We start from the raw sequence: 20,579 nt of genomic DNA on the forward strand, positions 1-20,579 counted from the left end.
GCAAATCGGTAATTCTATGACCTTTCTCATCCACTTTTTAATATTCTTTTAACAGTTTTATGGCTATTGGTATAGTAATGTCATATGCTAATATCGCTTTCCTCATCACTCTTCAGATGTTGGGATTTAAATCCCAACTTTTTCTACAAGTATGATCAAAAAAGCTGCAGTCTCTAAAAGGTATACGGAAGTATATTGCATTTGCAAAAACCACAAAAAACAGCAGAATTAATCCTTCAAGATGAACTATGCAGTGAAGAAGGTCTCTGATTCAGAAATGGAACAAAGGAAACATGATTTAGTAGCTCCTTATTTTAAATACTAGCTATAGTATCTTGAAGTGGTTTATTCTTCTACGGGCCTATTGTTCTTCCACTGAAGTAATGATGTGCTTGAAATAATGATCTGTTCAAAGTCCACATTAATAATAATAATAATAATACATTTATTTCTTAGCCGCACCCTCTCCCGAAGGACTCGGGGCGGCGTACAATAAAACACATAAAAAACAATATGGACAATACACACACAGAATAAACGAACACGCGTACATGGAGGAGGTATGAAGATAAGAAAAGACAGTTAAAACATAGTTTAAAATCCCCTAATAAATGTCTAAAAGTCACAAAAATTAAAAAACCTGTCAGGAGCAGTGTGAACGAACTATGGTTGAGCCAGGCCAGCTACTTGAAATAGGTGCGTCTTGAGCTTTATCCGGAAGGCGCGGAGGTCAGAGGTAGTCCTAATATCCGGGGGAAGGTCATTCCACAGGGCTGGGCCCGCAACAGAGAAGGCTCTACTCCTAGACGCCGCCCCCCGACATTGTCTGGTGGACGGCACCTGGAGGAGTCCCTCTCTGTGCGAGCGAATTGGTCGCAGGGATGTATGGGGCAGGATACGATCCCGCAAGTAGCTACATTGTAGATTATTAACTCTATTATGAAATGAATATCACTGTATCTCAATATTATGTATTATTTATAATGTGCCTAGCATACCCTTCCTTCAAATAAAGAGGAGTTGACAAATAGTGCTGGGAACAACAATAGCTAATCCATAGCTTGCAATAAAGAGAAGGAAGAGAAGCAGAACTGTTCCATCAAACTGGCTCAGCTTGTTCTTGTTACTGGGTAACCACTTTTGTCCCTAACCATTCCATCAAGAATTCTGAGCTCCTTCTATCACATGTAGTCTTTAGAAGGATTGGAACTGTAAACATTTGCGCCTAAATTTTCTTTCTTCCAATCTGCCTTATATTCCTTTTGGTATTTTAGTGCCATGCCTTTAGATAATCTGAAATTATCTAAAGGCACGAGGACGGTCTGCTTTTTTAACTTGAACTTTCAGCTGCTTTTAGAGTTTTATCAGAAGTATGCAATAAAATAAGGCAAATAAAGGAATAAATACATTACATTGGCGGCAGCGACATTCCCTCCCCAAAATATTTTATTGGTGCCCCAAAGATCAATTTATACAACATTTCTGTTGCATCCTGTTTTAGTTTACTCTAGTTAAAAACCTGTTTTATCTAAATTTAAACTGTAACCACTCAAAAGCAATGTTCTTCGCTAATACTCATATATTTCCAATACTCATAGCATGCTCTACCAGTTTATACAGTAATTGCAGAAACAAATGCTACTGTTCGTAACATAAACAATAAACAACAAAAGCAAGTCATTTGCAGTCATTAAGATGTAACAATTCAAATAAGAATTATAAAATATTTGTATAGCCGGTACAAAAAAAAAAATCAGAAGAGGAGGGGGGGGAATTAGTTATTAAAAGCATACAGATTTGGTGGATGAGATGATGGGGAGAGGATTTTTTCACACCAGAACAACTATACACAAGGACAGTTTTCCCCCGAATGCCATCACTCTGCTAACTGAGAGTATAGACAAATTCCTTGTGTGTCCGACCACACTTGACCAATAAAGAATTCTATTCTATTTTCATTTGTCCGTTGAGGGTGTTGTAAGGACAAGAAACCAATCCAGACACACACAGGGTGTGATGTTCATTACAATTGACATTTATTACTGTTTACAAAGGATTACAATAAAGAGCAGAAAGTGCTTGTGTGTCTATATAGTATATACTGTCTTGTTCCTGTTCTGAGTACAGTGTGCACATGCAAATATTGAAACTTAATAAAAAAATATCCAGCGTGTATTTATCATGCCTCTGTCTAAACATCCCTTAGTTTCTTATGTGTCAAATGCAGAGTTTTCACCTCCTCCCTTCTCCTCCAGTTGCTTAATTGCAGGCTTTTTGCAATTCTATAATAAAGCTATTCCCTCTTTAACTGGTTTGTGTTTCCAAGGAAGAAAAGCTTTGGACTGGTCAAAAGGCACTCTGCTCTCTGCTCAATAGTTAAATTTTCTATTTAAAAAACCCAACTAGCCTCTGAACCACTTTTTTTTTAGTAGGATTGCTTTGTTAGGCATTTTTCTGTTCTGACACTGATTGGGTTCTTTTCCCAAAAATAATCAGTCTTCCCAATCCACTGAAGATGACCGCTGATCCTCCTCCATTCTTTGTCCTTGGATTCTTGGGCCTCTGCTCAGCTGGTCACACCTTTCACCAACAGCATATTGTGTAGACCAGGGGTGTCCAAACTTGGGAACTTTAAGACTTGTGGACTTCAACTCCCAGAATTCCCCAGCCAGCATGGCTGGCTGGGGAATTCTGGGAGTTGAAGTCCACAAGTCTTAAAGTTCCCAAGTTTGGACACCCCTGGTGTAGACTATGAAAGAACTCTTCTTCCCTAGTCCCCTCCTATTCTAACTCTTATTTTGTTGTTGTTAGTTGCGAAGTTGTGTCCAACCCATCGCGACCCTATGGACAACATTCCTCCAGGCCTTCCTGTCTTCTATCATCCTCTGGAGTCCATTTAAGCTCACATCTACTGCTTTAGTGACTCCATCCAGCCACTTCATTCTCTGTCATCCATTCTTCTCTTGCCCTCAATCTTTCCCAGCATTAGGCTCTTTTCCAGTGAGTCCTTCCTTCTCATTAGGTGGCCAAAGTACTGGATCTGGCCTTCTAAAGAGCAGTCAGGGTTGATCTCCTCTAGGACTGACAGGTTTGATCACCTTGCAGTCCAAGGGACTCACAGGAGTCTTCTCCAGCACCATAGTTCAAAGGCCTCCATTCTTTGGTGCTCAGCCTTTCTTATGATCCAATGTTCACAGCTATACATTGCAACTGGGAAAACCATAGCCTTGACTATACGCACTTTAGTTGGCAGGGTGATATCTCTGCTTTTTTGTATATTGTCTAGATTTGCCATAGCTTTCCTCCCAGGAGCAAGCATCTTTTAATTTCTAAGTCTTATATGTTTTTAATTTCTAACTCTTATATATGTCTCTAAAACCATGTGTGCCCATTTACAGATGCTCTAATAAGTTAGTGACTTAGAGATTTTTTTTAAATTGTCTTGATGCTTTAAATCTTAAACGGGTATCAGATTTCCCTTCTCCCAAAAGAAGCCCTTTAACATTGACATACACAATGCTGAGAGGAAAAGTGGAATTACATTTTGTTTTTGTTTTTTGTAAACAAGCTGCAGACTAGCAACCATGAAGGTCTTGGAAAAGACGCTCATATATTATAAGAAAGATTGGAACTGGACAAATCAGGATATTCCTTTTGACAACTAAAGTTGGACTTTAGAAAAGGAGGATAGGAAGGATTCTGACAGCTGTGAATTTTAGAAGACTCCTGCGAATACCATGGGCAGCTAAGAAAACCAACTGATGGATCATTGAACAAGTCCAACCAGAATTCTCACTTGAGGTTCAAATTAACCTACTTCAGGCATATTATGTGAAGACCTAGCTATTTGGAAAAGGCTCTAGTGCTGGAAAGGTGGAAGGAAAGAGAAGAGGGCAACCAGCAACAAGGTCATTGGGCTCCGTTACAGTGGTAATGAGTGCACAATTTTGGGGGGGAGGTGCGGGGGGGGCAGGTTAAAAGGTTAGGAATCTATGCAGATGCTAGGAGTCAAAAGTGACTTGATGGCATCTAATCAATCAATTATGGAATCTCGATTAGCGGGGATGGGGGTGGGGGCAAAAGGAAGCCTATCTATGCTGGCATACCTGCCATGGTGATCCAGGGGAATTCTTGACTCTTTTAACAGCAGCAAAATTTGCCTTCCACATCCTCTCCCAAAAGGGATTTTCCTAATTCCTTCCCCTCCAAGGAATTCCACTCGGTTCCTTTTTGCTTGAGAGAATTGTGATCACACAGATACACACACACGTACATACAAGTGCTCTTTGCTTGATGACCAGTAGCTAAAAGCTACTTGTGACCTGTCATTGATGTTATAACTACTGCACACACATCCCGTGATCACTTGGCAATCAGGATTGTGTGACTGCAATTTGCAACTTTTTTGATGTTTTGTATTAAATAACAATAAATGCTCATTGGATATGCTGGATTCACTTAAAAGCAACACCTAACCACCATGTGATTTGCTTAATAACCAGTGACTCGCTTAACACTATTGTAAAAACAATTGTAAAATGGAGTCAGGTTACATGCTCAACCACCGCAATGATTTACAACCAAAATTTCAGGCTCAGTTGTGGTTCTAATTCAAGGCCTGCCTATATACTGTAGATTTCTGTGTTCCACTTTGTGTTCAGATTTAATACTCAGTTGTTTATTGAAAACACTAGAGGTCAGTATAGATTAAGAACAGGATACATTTGTTTAGGCTTTCTTTTTAATTGAGGAAACAATAAAAGGGCATTATTTTTGTGGGAGATATAAGAAAGGAGAGAAAAAGGAAAAAAAAATCTGTGATCCACCCATAGTGTAAAACACGTTGAAGTAGTATATAAGTCTAAGTGCTATTGCTATTTATCATTTTAACATCTGGAGTAGACTGCTGGCCCATGTTTACCGCGATCAAAAAGAATGCCGCATGTACTACTGCAAGAGAAAAATTATTTCAGGAAATGTTCTGGCTCCCTAGACTGTTCGCCCCATTCTATGGGGAAACAACATACAAGACATTCTAAAACTAATTGATATACACTCGTCCTTGGGCTATTTACTACAAACCAAGCTCAACAGGTTCAACTAGCTGCAAGAAAGAAACAAGCAGTACGTCAATCTTATCATATTTTAGATGACATAAATGATTCACAACTTTTCCATTTTTGTAGTTTTATTTCTTTGTCAGATATTGGTATAATATGCCTTCAACCCAAGCATACAGATGTTTCTGGTATCTTACAGTAAACATACATTTTTTTCTTAACAACAAAATCCTCTGGAAGTTCTCCATATTAAGATAACAATAATTACATGCTTTTTGTTCACAGCAAACTGATAGTATTGCTTATTTAAAAAAAAGGGGGAACCATGCATGGTGTTAAGGAGGTATGATCATGAATGTTCATGTACAAATTAAAATTCTTTTAAAACTAGTCTGTCTTCATGTGTGTCAAATGCGTTAAATATGTTGGGTGTGCAGTGCTTTGGATTTGAAAGGAACACAGTGCTGCGATTGGGTATCAATCATCTTTTGACAACTTATTTGACTAGAGCTGTTTTCCCAAGGCTAAACTGAGATTATGCTAATCTGGAATGAAGATGGGTGTATGACCAAAGACACCACACTTTCAAGAAGTGTCATATGAGCATTCCTGCAACATTCCAAAGCATCATTTTCCCTTTTTGTAATCAAAGTGCTGCCACGGACATATTAAATATACACTTTCCTTTCTGAATGTTGTGAAATGACCAGGGAAGAGGCAAGTATGGATTAGCTATCATCCACTCTAATCTCATGGCTGTATATGCTAAAATATGGACTGTCCAAATCAGTTGAGTGAATTAAATTTTAGTTGATCTTAAGATTTAAACCTTAATGTGTCAATGGGAAACTGTATAAAAAGCATGCAAAACTTCTATAAAACATTTAAATAAAGCCAAATGTGCAGTGTAGTCCATAAAAAATATACATTGTATATGAAAAGCACTTCAAATAGCAAGTACCTTTTTTGCCAGGTGCCCCAATGTTCGTTCTTTGGCAACTTAAAAGGGGGATTGTTTATAGAATAATAATATTACTTTAGAACTGCAGAAAACAAATGGAAATCTCAATAAAAAGATTAATAACATAAGCTCCTGAATTACACAAGTGCTATGCATAACAAAATTATATAGAAAAATATAATTTCATTAAGGTAATTTGAATATTTACTCTTGTACCGCTTATATCTGTACTTGGACGTTAGGTCAATCCTTTAGCAAATCAACAGGTTTTCTCCTACTTTAAACATATCTAAAACATCCTCTCTTATTATTCAAAGTCAGTAAAAAAAAAAAAAAGAGGCCTCTGGGTTTGATGATTCTTCTACTGCCTGCAATATTAAGTTACTACAGGTTGCCGACAAATTGGGCAAGTGGAATTTTCAGAAAGCCACCGATCAATACAATGAAAATGAAATTCATGCATGCACGGTAATTGCCTTAGCTTATTTCCGACAACATACTCATTAATGCACACGCTACACATTTTACTTATTTCATCATCATCTGAATGGGGATTCTCATAATTCCGGGTAGAAAGATTATCAATCTGGTCTTTGGTCAACCCTCTCAAGTTGTCACTGGAATCTTCTTCTAACAAAAGATAAGGTACAAGGCGAAGGATGGGAAGTGTTCCATTTTCAACAAATGAAGCTCTGCTATTGGGGGTATTATTATTTTGATGATGCTGGATAGAATTTGTTTCTCCCTGCCTTTCCCTGCTACCTTGTTCAGTTAATCTATCCCTAGGTGAAGTTGCATTAAATACGTCAATATTATTTAAAGTGTCCAAGTTAGGCACTGGGGGCTGTACTTCTGACAAGTGCTGACTATTCCTCTCCGTTTCAGAACCTGTTTCTGTATCCATTAAGGAGCTTAGCTCTCCAAATCCAGTCATAATTTGCCTTAAAATTGATCTGACAGCCACTGATGAAGACTCACCAAGACCAGTATCTGATGCCCTATGAAGAGGTATCCGTATAGTGTTAACGTATGTCCGTATTCCTGCATATTCAGACCGTGAAACATTCTGAATAAATCCTTCGTTATCACTTTCGAGAGTCACCAAGTTGTCTGCTGCCATGCCTGCTCTTGAACGGGTCCTGGAAGCAATACTGTCACGGTCTCTATTTTCTCTGGGACGAATTCTCCTCACCTGAAGATCTAAAGTAATACTAGGATGCCTTCTAGATGCAGCTGCGGCTCTTACGGATTCTTCCTCTTCCAAAGTTACACCGAGTGAAGATGCTTGTTCCTCAGTTTGTTGTGGCGAAGTCTGGGCTGTGTGCGCCCTATTAGCTCCTGCATGTATTTGTTGTATATTGACTGGTTGCCCATTTTCCAAGAGAGATTGGAATTGGCCTCTGAAAGTTGATCTTAATCTTAAAACCTCCGTCCTTTGCCTTGCATTTCTTCGAGTTCTAGCTCTCCCTCTGTGGTATCTTACTGGCGTCACTCTTTGTGTTCTCCTTTGCCTAATGATGTTGTGTTCATTGTCATCTAAAAGGCTGTTAGGTGTTGAACTTGCTGAACTTCTAGCTCCAAGTCTACCAGAGAAGAATCGAGAATTTTCTTCAGCGTTCTGAGTCAGCAAACCACTAGCGTTTCCAATTCCTGATGAGACAAATTCATGGCCAACAGAATTAGCTAATGTCCTGCTCCTAGTTCGGCTGGCTACTGGGCTATTTGCAATTACAGATCTATTTTCCATATGCATTCCACTGGAATGGCCATGTAAGAACTCATTCAGTTGTTCCCCAGGAGTAATATCATTGTTCTGTTCGTGGTTTATATTTATTTCAAGACTAAATCGGAATTCTCCACTACTTGGGTTTGCCTGGCTCACAGCTCTCCAACTCTGGTTTCCACTCTGGCCACTAAGTGTGGAATTTCCTGTATGATGAACTGTGTTCAGCCACTCAAGTAAGGAGTTGCTGGTTATGTTTTCCCCAAGCGTCTCTGAATCTGTGAGTAATTAAAGAAATACATTTTTAGGAGTTTTGGTTTGATTTCATTTAGATAAGGCAATTAAGCATGAGTGTCACTTGATAATATGAATATATGCTCCTTACAGAAATAACATGAGGTGTAATCCAATATACTATTATTTTCTACACTACACTATTTCACCAGAGAGTTAAATATAATTTCTATTTTCATGTCAAAAACCAGTAAAACCAGCTTTCAATACTGTCACACATGAGCTATGTCAGTTACTCAAAATAGGATAAAGATTATAGGCACATATTTATATATTCTATATTATCAACAATGTTTGAATAAGCATTTTTTTAAAAAAATAGTAGGAGTTGTTTGTAAAATTTCATGTCAATTTACTAATTTCAGGAACTCTCTAAAGTTTTTAACTTGGTCCAATGTATAAAAAGAAAGAATACAAAATAGTATCCCATCCTATAATAAGCAAAGTTCATAATAAGATGGACAGTTACAGAGAAAAGTAAAAGATTTATATGATCTGAAATATCCCAAGATTTTTCAATTACAATTTATTTCAGATTTTTTTTCTTAACAATATGCATTCTTAATGCTTCTGAAAAAACACAGAATATCTATCCCTTCTAACAAGGTATGCTTGTTAGTCTTTCACCTTCCATCTAAACATTCACCAGCCACATCCAACTTGTAGTTTGGTTTAGAAGTTAAGGCACCAAGATAGAAACCAGAAGATTCTGAGTTCTAGTCCCGCCTTAGTCATGAAGACCAGCTGGGTGACTTTGGGCCAATCGCTTTCTCCCAGCCCAATTCACCTCACAGGGTTGTTGTACTGGTGAAAATAAAAAGAGGAAGGAGCATTATGTAAGTTTGTTGCCTTGAGTTATTTATAAAAATAATAAAGGGGGGGGGGGAGAGAAATAAACAAATGGGCTAACTGTAAGATAAAGGTAAAGGTTCCTCTCACACATATTTGCTAGTTGTTCCTGACTCTAGGGGGCGGTGCTCATCTCCAAAGCTGAAGAGCCAGCGCTGTCCGAAGACATCTCTGTGGTCATGTGGCTGGCATGACTAAACGCTGAAGGCTCACAGAATGCTGTTACCTTCCCACCAAAGGTGGTTCCTATTTTTCTACTTGCATTTTTACATACTTTCGAACTGCTAGGTTGGCAGAAGCTGGGCCACGTAACAGGAGCTCACTCCGTTACGCAGCACTGGGGATTTGAACCGCTGAACTGCCAACCTTTCTGATCGACAAGCTCAGCGTCTTAGCCACTGAGCCACTGCATCCCTTGTTCTAACTATAGCAACAGCATAGATATTTTGCAGCCTTTCCCCTAGAAATAAAGTATCAAATGTTTTCCAACAAGCACTTTTTTCAGAATTCCAACCCTAGTTTTCTTTAATTCCCTTTTACAGTTTTCCACAAATAATCTTCTTCCTTAGCCTCAGAGAAGCATGAAGCATGTTGGCTGATGATTCTAATAAATTTTTTTCTGAAGCATATATGAAATATAAATTGCATTTTCCCCAAAACTATAAAAGAAAGAAAGAAAGAAAGAAAGAAAGAAAGAAAGAAAGAAAGAAAGAAAGAAGAAAGACGAAAGAAAGAAAGAAAGAAAGAAAGAAAGAAAGAAAGAAAGAAAGAAAGAAAGAAAGAATAGTTTACATCCAGCAGTATTACCTTCCCATTCTCTATTTTCTGGCTCAGACTGGGATGACTGATTTTCCTTTGCACTCTGCAAACGTTGCTGCAGTTCATCTGCTGTTATTTCCCCTAAAAGAGTTTGTTTTATGCTGTTAATTTTATTTATTATCTGAACGCACATGAACAGACAAAACAATAGTTGCTATTACAATTGAAGATTTTTAAAAAAAGAAATAAATGGAAAACCAGAATGGTAAAAAAAAAAGTATTAATATGCATAAACTGCAAAACCTTTCATAACTTTTCCTTGCATTTATAGGTCATTTGCCTAAAAAGGTAAGTGACCTCAAACTATTGTGTATTTCTTCTATGCAATGTTGTTATCTGAGATTTAAGAAACTGTATTTGCTCTACTTTGTATGTACTTTCTGTAAGCTTTATCCCATATCAACTAAAAAAGATTAAATGAAAAGAATTTGCAATACGTATTTTAAAAATCCTGGTAACAGTATAATCAATTAAATAAAATTTAAATAAATAGAATTAAATGTATTTCTCACTAAGATTCAGGGCACATAAGTAATAAATGGTATTCTTTATCTACCATGTTACATGATACAGTAAATTATGTGGGCAATTTGAACATAAAAGCTAAAGTATTATTTGAATTCATTTTAATTATCAAACTGCAGATAATTCAGGATTACATTAGATGTGTAAAGTATTTTAAACTAAGAGTCACCTGGAGTCCCAAGAAGGTTACGATCCCTCATTAATCTGTAGTCTTCATCACTAAGTGCATTAATGAATTGATAATAAGCTTCCTCTCTGTGGAGGCGTTCCTGCTGCCATTGCCTCTCATTATCACCACTGTTATTCTGCGAAGTGGCCTGTTCTCCATTTTCTCCTGAGCAAGTTCTAGAACAAGCCATTCTGGAAGAAATAAACTATTTAAAAGAAAAAGAGAAGAAAAAAAAGCAAGGGACTTATCAATTGAATGTTCCGTACGGTTTTAAAGTTACTAAAGAAGAAACAATAACCCATGTTCACATATTTGTCAATTCAAATATGCATGCAATGAACTGTACACTTAATTTCTTTGTTGCACAGCATGAATTGTGAAGTAAGTTCCAATGTACACAATATAAATTATTTCACATTAAACATGTGTAGACTTGAACTTCCAAGTTTTTATTTGATATTAAGATTCAGTGCCAGAACAAAGCTTTCTTTTTTTGCCTAACCCTAACTGATAACAATTCACAGTACAAAATGCTATTATGCTACAGTATCAATGCTACAAAGTATCATAGTTGGTACTAAATACCATTACATATCATTACACTTTTGTTAATCTATTTCTTTGGAAGGCATCTTCAACATCAGACAAAAAGGAAAAGTCAGTAATAGCTAATCAGAATACTGTAGCATCAAAAGAAATTTTATATATATATATTTTTTGAGCGTGGGCTCAAAAAATTTTAAAATTAAAATTTTAAGCCCACAGCTTGAAGACGGCAGGTGAGATCCTGCCGAAATGTTGCAAAGACAATCTCAACCTTACACGGGAAAAGACCCGAATACAACAAAACCAGCATGTATGTATGTATGTATGTATGTATGTATGTATGTATGTATGTATGTATGTATGTATTTGTGTTACAACCCCTGGTATGCCCTTTATTTATTTATCAGCACAAATACAACATATATATATATATATATATATATATATATATATATATATATATATATATATATATATATATATACATACATACATACATACATACATACATACATATATATATATATATATATGTTGTAATTGTACTGATAAATAAATAAAGGGAGACTAGGATAGATCTATTTCGAGCTAATTAGCTCTCATCAGCTAGCCATACCCTTACTGGGATTCGAACCTGGGCTGTCTTATATCTTAGGCAGAAGTCTTAGCCACTAAGCCACAGGCTCGACTCCTTATCAGTTGCCAGTCAAGCCTGTGGCTTAGTGGCTAAGACTTCTGCCTAAGATATAAGACAGCCCAGGTTCGAATCCCAGTAAGGGTATGGCTAGCTGATGAGAGCTAATTAGCTCGAAATAGATATCTATACTAGTCTCCCTTTATTTATTTATCAGTACAAATACAACACAAATACAAAAAGGCAACATTAAAAATAAAAATATGGTTTTCTGCCTGCATGGTCTTCTGTGATAAGCCGAAGGACAGGAATGAGGGAGTAGTGACCTTCCTCCCATATTTAGGCATACCAGGGGTTGTAACACAAATACATACATACATACATACATACATACATACATACATACATATATACACACACACACACACACACACATACATACATACATACACACACACACACACACACACATATATACATACATACAAAAATAAAACTCCAGATGACAGGCCCCCATAATGAATCAGCTGGCATAGAAACTGCACTGAAATGCTACGTTTTAACCTGTTTGCAGAACTGCAGAAAGTAGGGTTATATATACTTCCAGGGAGACTATTCCATAAACTGGACACTATAAGATAGATAAAATCTGCCATGTCATTCTTTGTCTGCAAACATCACAAAGGAACTTTCAGCAGACCCTCTATTAATACCTATACCACAGTATGTCAAGTCTATGTCACTCATTATAAATGCAGAGAAGCATCTTTGTTTTCCAATGCAGGTTGGTCATCACTCATTCCTTCAACAGTTATATATCCTGCAAAGCCCTGTTAAGGTTGATTTCATAAATGCATTTTACATTTAAAGAATTGTGAAAATTATTTGCTAAGCTACCAGGTAATATGGCCACTAGCCTTTGCCAAATACCCAAATTGTACTACAGAAAAACCTCATTAGATAATTAATTTCAATAATTAAGAAGAGAGAAAAGAACTTATTAAATGTGGGTAAGATTTATTCGTTTACAGAATTGGAATATTTTTATTTATTTTAAAAATAAATGCATTCAGGTATTTAAAAGCCAATAAAAGTTCATAAGATGAAGAATCAACAGTTAAAGCAGTTCTCAAATGAACATTACCTCCCCCCCGCCCCCCCCTCTGTTTTCCTAAGGAGAGAAAATGGTGATCTTAACACTGTAATGTTGATAATCCTCTGAGGTATACTGGGCATCTTCAGTTTTCCAGAGTTCTTTCAACAGGGAATTGAATTTGGATTATATATATGAATCCTATTCATGACAAAATAAAAACATGTGCTGAATATTTATAGAGGCAAAAAATATTGATCAAGAGGATCATCAAGCAGTCTCTCCTCTATTATGTCTATAGATTCACCTTTTAGAAGATGCTATCACGACTACTTCTTTAAAAATGCAATGACAGCAGATATATCATATCTGTACAAGTCGTATAGTTTTAGAAATAAGAACCTGTCATGACATAAAGCAGTACAAGTACAGATCCACTCATATCAGACTGCACAGTCTTAGAAATCCTTTTGCTCCTTTTTACAGATATTCATATTAAATATTCATATTTAATATTAAATCTTGACAACCCTCTCTTGTGTCTGAATAAAAGGAGGAATATTAAGGATTGGGCCAGTATCCCAGCAAATAAATATGCCACCAATCCACAAAACTCGTTAAACTTGACATTCCACTACTAATTTCCTGCCCTGCACAACTCCCAGTGAACAGGGCTAAGAGCAAGATGAAATGAAGTGCCTTATTCCTTTGCCAAGGATTAGTTTCGGAAACAGCAAACAAAGAGGTGTTGATAACTCTGGAAAAGGACTATGAAATAAATACCTCATCCAAGGATCCTAGCAAATTCGGGATTGTGCAATTCTCTTCTTCCACCCACACCATGAAAGACACGTTTCCCAGGAACAGATTCTTAATCTTTAACCTTAAAGGCACTTACAGACTAGCCACTGAAGCGTAAGCTTTTTGCAGACTGATCCTTTCCCAAGGCATCTTACGGTATAACTTGTGACTAAATGGAGGAATAATACCAATTTAGGATTTCCTCTTTCCTTTTTCTTTCCCAGAAACAGATTTTTATAATCTATTACAACAAAGGCGCTTACAGTCTTAGCAGCAACTTCACTGTAGCACAAGCTTTTGCAGGCGGATCCTTTCCCAAGGCGTCCACAGTATACCACAGTACACCCATGTAAGGTTTCCTTTTTCTTTACCTGTCTGGATTTCTCTCCGTCTTGGTTGGTGGCGCTGATCTCTTCCCTCCTCGCCTGGAGACTTAAGAGGAGGGGCGTGTGCGTGTGGAGGTTTGGGGAGAGAACGGTTAACACCACGACCAACCGCCATCCACTGAAGAAAGGAACAGGGCTGAGCAGCATCCAATTGACCCCTTTAGGCCGGCAGTCTATAAAGCTTAAGTTCCCGTAGCAGCCAATAGCCCGGAGATCTCAGCTTCGCCAGGAAAAGGTTAAGCGGCAATTACTTATTCCCCCTCCACCCCAAGCCGTGCCCGCCGAAGGCCGGTTTTCTTACACCCCCATCGCAGCCTACGTTAATCTTCTCTGGGCAGCAGCTTCCAAGGAAGGGGCCACACCAACTACCTACCAGGCGTTGAGGTGCGGCAGCAAACCAATCCCGTCGGGTTCTGACGCCGGAGCTCATGGTTCCAGGGCGAATGCGCATGCGCGAGCCCCCCCACCCTTTTCCTCTCACTGAGCAACGGCGGGTTTACGGGAAGTTGCTCGCGAAAGCGGAAAGTGCGCCGGACTTTTCGGACCGGCGGCTACCGTTTCCCTGCCAGCTCGCTCGCGGAAGGACCCTGGTTAAGGGCCTTGTTAAGAATTGCGCCGCTGAAAGAGACAGAGAGAAAAAGCAGATGTATTTTTTTTTACAATTATTATTTTGTGATACGATATTGAACGTAGCGCTTAGAAGGGCATGGCTGATTCCAAGAAAACTAAGCGGGGTCGGATTTGATTAATCTTCGGTTAGTATGGGGACGCAGGAAATCCTTGGTATTTTCCGTCCTGGGAAAATGGAAGAAGTAGCAGAAAGAAACAATGGCAAATTACTTATATGGGCAGCAAATTTAAAATGATCTCATTCATCAATAGCAAGATTGGATCCATGGGATGTTCATGAAAGTACCCGAGATCATACTTATTTATTTATTTATTGTCGAACATGTACTAGATAACAGGTATAAGTATAAACATGGACATGAACAAAGGAAATGAGTACAAATAAATGGGGACAGTAGGGCAGGGACGGTAGGCATGCTGGTGGCTTATGCACGCCTTCCTCTCTTAGGAATGGGGTGAGGTCCACGGCAGACAATTTAAGGTTGAAGCTGTGTGGGTTAGAGGATGTAACAACAGAGTCAGGTAGAGCATTCCAGGCATTGACTGTTGCTGAATACTAATTTGTTTTTGCAGAATTTCCATGAAGATAACTGCTATTTCTTTGTATCTGATGTGTATATAAACCTTTGCTAGGTTCATAAAATGGTTAACTCATCTGAGAATAACTCAACCCAATTTATCTGAATTTGCATGCCACTTTAATTACACAGAAATTAATCAATTGGTGAGGTTCACAATGCATATGCAATAGTGTGGTTGACTTTTTTTATTTAGTAGGTTATATAAAGATAGGCAGGTCTCAATTAGTTCAGTTAATGAATTCCTTAAAGTGGTCATATTTTTTGAATTGTCCTATTTAAAGTGGAAAATTGGAATATTTTCTATGGAAAATACTGCACTTGGTTCCAGCTTGATTGAAATAAGCAATGACAATTTTTCAATATAATTTCTTGTATATACTGAAATATTACAGTAAATGGTAAAATAATATACTTACAATTTAAATTTAGCAGTCTACCATAAATTCATACAGTTCAACAGCTATTGTTTTATGCTATGATCATGTTTATGTCATTGAATTGCATCAGATTTTTGTTCTAATATAATGAGCCTGTTCTTTTTTTTGAAATTGTACTTGTTTCCTCTGATGAAATCTTTTTCTCCATTTTGCACATAAAGATTAGCAGTGTCTGAAACCTCAAATACAATTGTGTAGGCATTTGCCTCAACTGCATACACACTAGCCTTGAATTAACTGAATTTTGGGTTGCATTAAATGTAAGCAGGCATTAGTTTACAATTCATACTAAATCCAATAATGCCTAATAAGAACTCACAAGAATCATAAAGTACTTGTATTGTTCCAGAGAGACACCCCAAGGCCAAAAAGCAAGCAGCAAAAGTGGGGAATCTAGTATTATAATATCTACAATTACCGGTAGATATATTGTTTCCTGATGCTCGGCGGTAAAGCTTTCTCAGATTCCAAAACTAGCTTAGCCTTAGTCAATACTCAATTAATCTTGAAGATTCACATGCTCCCTCTCCTGCCAAGTTATCAATTGCTTGCTGTCATAATACTCATCAATAACCATACTGCATTCATGCTTCATATATAACTGGGTCATTTCAAGATCCAGCATGTTGTGCAAATTCATTAATCTTTCAGATGATTTTAAATGGAAGCATCCCAAGTCAGTTGTTAGAAGTACTTTTCTCTAGTCATATCACTACTAAAGTGACTTTACTACTACTCATAATAATCCAATCATAAGAATCAATATGACCATAAATCCATTATCTAGAATCATAATTCTAGATAGTCTTGTACTACCCAGTCAGTTGCCTGGAAATGAGATTTAAGCATAAAATAGATAACAAAATTGTCCCTCACAATGACAGAACATGTTTTCCAAGGACTTCATTAAGCTCCAGTGTTCAAGCCATGCCTTCTGCTAGCTGTCTGGCTGTAGGGAAGGGACTGTTTACATACTAAAACTTTGAGAGTACTTTCTGCTATAAGAGATATAAGTGAAAACAGAACAGAAGGAAGCAGAGGAACCACATTCTTTAAAATGATTGTCTTTTATTCAGTTAGCATAATTATTCTAGATCAAAACAGTAAAGATTAGGTAGTAACTGACTGGATTTAAACATACAGTGTGATCATAACCAGTGAGTTTCAACTGAAAGAACACTACAGCAATCACAAAATATGTTGGGAAAATGAAAATTAATAAAATACTTTGGTGTCTAGTAATATTTTATTTTGTAGAAATTGCAACAGTTTAATGACATCAGTGATAGATACTTAACAGAATAACAGAGTTGGAAAAGACCTTAGAGGTCTTCTAATCCAATCCCCTGCTCAAGCAGGAGATTCCGTACAATTCCAGACAGATGGCTGTCCAGTCTCCTCTTAAAAGCCCCCCACAACTTCAGACGGCAAGCCATTCCAATGTCACTGTTAGGACATTTCTCCTTCATTCTAAATTGCTCTTGTCATTGATTAGTTTCCATCCATTGTTTCTTATCTTGCCTTCTGGTGCTTTGGAAAATAGGTTGATCCCTTCTTCTATGTGGTAGCCCCCCAAATATTAGAACACTGGTATCAGATCACCCTTAGTCCTTCTTTTCACTATATTGGAACATAACCCAATTTCTGTAACAATTCTTCATGTGTTTTAGCTTCCAGTCCCCTAATTTTCTTTGTTGCTCTTTTCTGCACTCTTTCCAGAGTTTCAACATTTTTTAATAATATGGTGACCAAAACCAGATGTGGTCTTACTTATATACTTCCAAAATAAATACAGATGTTTCATTCTCTTTCTAACACTGCCCTTGTGTTTGAAGCATTCTATTCTATGGAGAAAGCATAGTCTATGTTGCCTCAAACTCCTTAATGAAAGGGTAGATACAAATTCAATAAATTATAATAAATGATAAAGCAGATCTCAATAATCATAGATACTGTACAATATTTTTCCAGCCTGGGAATTCTGGAAACTGTAGTTCAAGTGCAATCGGGAAAGACCAATTTGAGAAGGACTGCATTATAAAACTTTTAACAGAAAAAAATAGTATTGATATTAATCCAAAATGTGTTGTTTAAAGCACAATGAAAATAGTAAAAACAAAATAGAAGAGTGTGGTTTGGCATAATAAGCTTGTTTCCCAAAATAAACTTGTAACTGTTCCTGAAATCTTTTGTTTGGCACTGCAATTTATTTTTGTCATAGTCTTGCCCATTTATCAATAATTACTTTATATGCATGGCCTGTATAAAGTCAAGGTATTATTTAACTGAATCATCAAAAAATGATTAAGTATGCAGTTTAGTGAATCAGCAATTTGCATGATTACGGTAGTTTTAAGATTTTCAATCCTCAGTCAATGATTTATTTATTTTCAAAAATTACCTCAGTTCAATAAACAGTGGCAATAAAATGTTTATCTAACTGACCAGACACGGAGAAGAGAGGGAAATGAAAATATCCTGCAGTGTTTTTGCTGAATTGTGATTACCATTACTGCTTGCTCATGTCTGCACCAAAAGCTCTTCTTCAGCTAAGGCATAACTTTTGAAGTTGGTTTAAAAATTGACAGCCTGTGGCAAGACTCTATAAAAAAAAGTAGCACATGACTGTAGTGTAGACAGTCTGCAGTGATAGAGCTCTCTAGTAAACAATTTATGGTAGAATAATAGCACCCCATGTTTTGAGGCAAACTGGTACTGTAATTTCACCTTTAAAAGTGATGGAAGATATCTCTCTGCTTAGGTAGTGTTTTTCACAACAGGAGACAGGTCACAACAAGGCCATACAGATAGTTCTCAAATGAAGAGTCTTGCAAGCTATCCTCGGAGTTGCAATTGTTGCAGTATCCCTGTGGTCACAGGATCGTGATTCAGGCACCCGGCAACCAGCCAGCAATTACAATGGTCACAGCATCCTGCAGTCATGTGATTGCCATTTGTAACCTTCCTTGCTGGGTTCCAACAAGCAAAATCAATGGGGAAGCCAGCAGGAACTTGCAAGATATGGTCACATAACAACATGATATGATATGATATAACATGATATGGTCACATAAGAACAAGAAGTAATGGGTGGAAACTAATCAAGGAGAGAAGCAACTTAGAACTGAGGAGAAACTTCCTGACAGTTAGAACAATTAATCAGTGGAACAGCTTGCCTCCAGAAGTTGTGAATGCCCCAACACTGGAAGTCTTTAAGAAGATGTTGGATAGCCATCTGTCTGAAACGGTATAGGGTTTCCTGCCTAGGCAGGGGGTTGGACTAGAAGACCTCCAAGGTCCCTTCCAACTCTACTATTGTATTATTGTATTATTGTACATGCTTCATGGCTTTGTGAAAGTCGCTTACAGCTACAACTAGAACTGCTATTGTAAGTCAGTGTGTTTATGTGACGTTGCGCTTTCACTTAGCAACAGAATTCCCAGTCCCAATGACATTACCATTGTTAACATCACCTACACTTTGCTTATAAAAGGAGTTAAGTTCCTCTTGTTTTTTAGCCTTGTTAGGAGATGGAGAAGTTTTCAAACTAGTGCATCTTTTAAGTTATCATTATTACTCACTCCTCCCCCCCCCCAAAAAAAAATAAAGCTGGAATATTTTGTTTGGGTTAGGTCACAATTCGGCCCTAATGCCACGCCAGCTTTGAAAATTGCTTGGTTAATGTTACATATCGGTTACCTTAAAGACGTAATCTTTACCGCGAGTCTATGACACTCCAGACCTCAAAACTAGTTTCCAGAAATAGGTTTCCATGGAAACTAGAGGACACCCCCCTCCTCCTTTCCAAACATATACATGAACTACAACGCCCGGCATGCGCTTGGCTTTCCTCTTAATTTCTCCGATCGCAGCCGGTGAAAACTCCAACTCCCAGCATCCACCAGATCCATATCCGGTTAATGTGTATTAACGACGTCTCCCAAGGCGCTTAAAATAGACGTTTCTTTAATGCGGGCCCGTGTTGATTTCCCCGTAGCTCTGCTTGCTGCCAAAGTCTTTAGCTGGCAGCTATGGCGCGGTGCATGTCGGGGAGGGAAACTGCCCGGGGAGGAGGGGCCGTCTGGGAGCCGGTTGGATTCCACGTGGTGCGCTCTCGAGGACGAGGGGAGGCGGGGGGAGAGAGAGAGAGAGAGAGAGGCGACGCTTTGCGACGCTCCTCTTTTGCAGCAGCGCGGTCAGGCGCGGTTGCCGTATATCGAGTAACGAGATACCGGCTGGCGTAGAGCAGCTTTGCCTGTGTGGCTCTCGAGCCGGCAGCGGGGAAGAGGAGCAGGAGGCGCGGAAGAATAGAGGGCTCCGCCTTGCTTCAGCCGCTCTCGCAGCCGCTTTTCCCCTTCTTCTCCCCACTGTACCTGGATGGTCCGCGTCGCGGCGGCGGCGGGGCCTCCTCCTCCCTGGTGCCTGCGGCGGTGGCGGGCGGGGGCTTCGCGGGGTGGTGGGTTGCCGTCTGAGGAGGTGGCCAGCCCGGGCGCTGAATGAAGATGGACTATGACTTCAAGGTGAAGCTGACCGGGGAGCGAGAGCGCGTGGAGGACCTCTTCGAGTACGAGGGCTGCAAGGTGGGGAGGGGGACCTACGGGCACGTCTACAAGGCCAAGCGGAAGGACGGGTGAGTGAGACGGGGCCGCTTGCGGAGGTTGGGCCGGCCGATCAATGCCCGCCCTCCCCCATCCCCCCTTTCTTCTTTCCTTCCTTCCTTTCCCTCTCCCTTCCCCCCTTCTTTCTTCCCTTCCTTCCTTCCTTTCTCCACCCCCCCTCCCCTGACTTTCGGACGCCGCCTTTCCCCAACCTGCTGGCCTCCAGATGTGCCAGACTACAAGTCCCATCGTTCTCCGTTGGGCAGGCTGCCTAGGCTGTAATCGGACCCGGCTGGAGGTCGCCAAGTTAGAAAAGGTTGCCGCAGCCTGTCTGCCTGTCTCGCCCTCCCTCTTCCTCTCTCTTCTCTTGGCCAGTCTCTTTCCTCCCTTTGGGGTCGGGGCCGTGTGTTGGTTTTTCCCTCTGCCCCGGAGCCATTCTGGAGGGTTTTTCGGTCTGCCACGCAGCCTGCTA

The 20,579-nt window shown here is 38.9% G+C and overlaps 2 protein-coding genes across 3 annotated transcripts in view; one reads left to right on the plus strand and one right to left on the minus strand.

Moving 5' to 3' along the window:
• Positions 1 to 4,209: 4,209 nt before the first annotated feature.
• RNF6 (ring finger protein 6) lies at positions 4,210 to 14,312 on the minus strand. Its single transcript, XM_081951238.1, is given in 6 exon segments — positions 4,210 to 8,022; positions 9,695 to 9,787; positions 10,401 to 10,591; positions 13,846 to 13,909; positions 13,912 to 13,971; positions 13,974 to 14,312. Coding segments are annotated over 6 exon segments (2,067 nt in total). The 5' UTR covers positions 14,008 to 14,312; the 3' UTR covers positions 4,210 to 6,397.
• A 5,258-nt stretch (positions 14,313 to 19,570) lies between these two features.
• The window catches only part of CDK8 (cyclin dependent kinase 8), a 55,549-nt gene continuing 54,540 nt past the window's right edge, over positions 19,571 to 20,579 (plus strand). The window contains exon 1 of one of the 2 annotated variants that reach the window (XM_081950375.1): positions 19,571 to 20,139. In XM_081950375.1, the coding sequence (XP_081806501.1) occupies positions 20,006 to 20,139 (134 nt within the window). In that variant the 5' untranslated portion in view covers positions 19,571 to 20,005. The remainder of the gene's footprint in view (positions 20,140 to 20,579) is intronic. The other variant, XM_081950374.1, reaches the window with a different exon arrangement.

This window comes from Natrix helvetica (genome assembly GCF_964273705.1).
Source record: "Natrix helvetica genome assembly, chromosome: 4".
NCBI classification, from domain to species: domain Eukaryota; kingdom Metazoa; phylum Chordata; class Lepidosauria; order Squamata; family Natricidae; genus Natrix; species Natrix helvetica.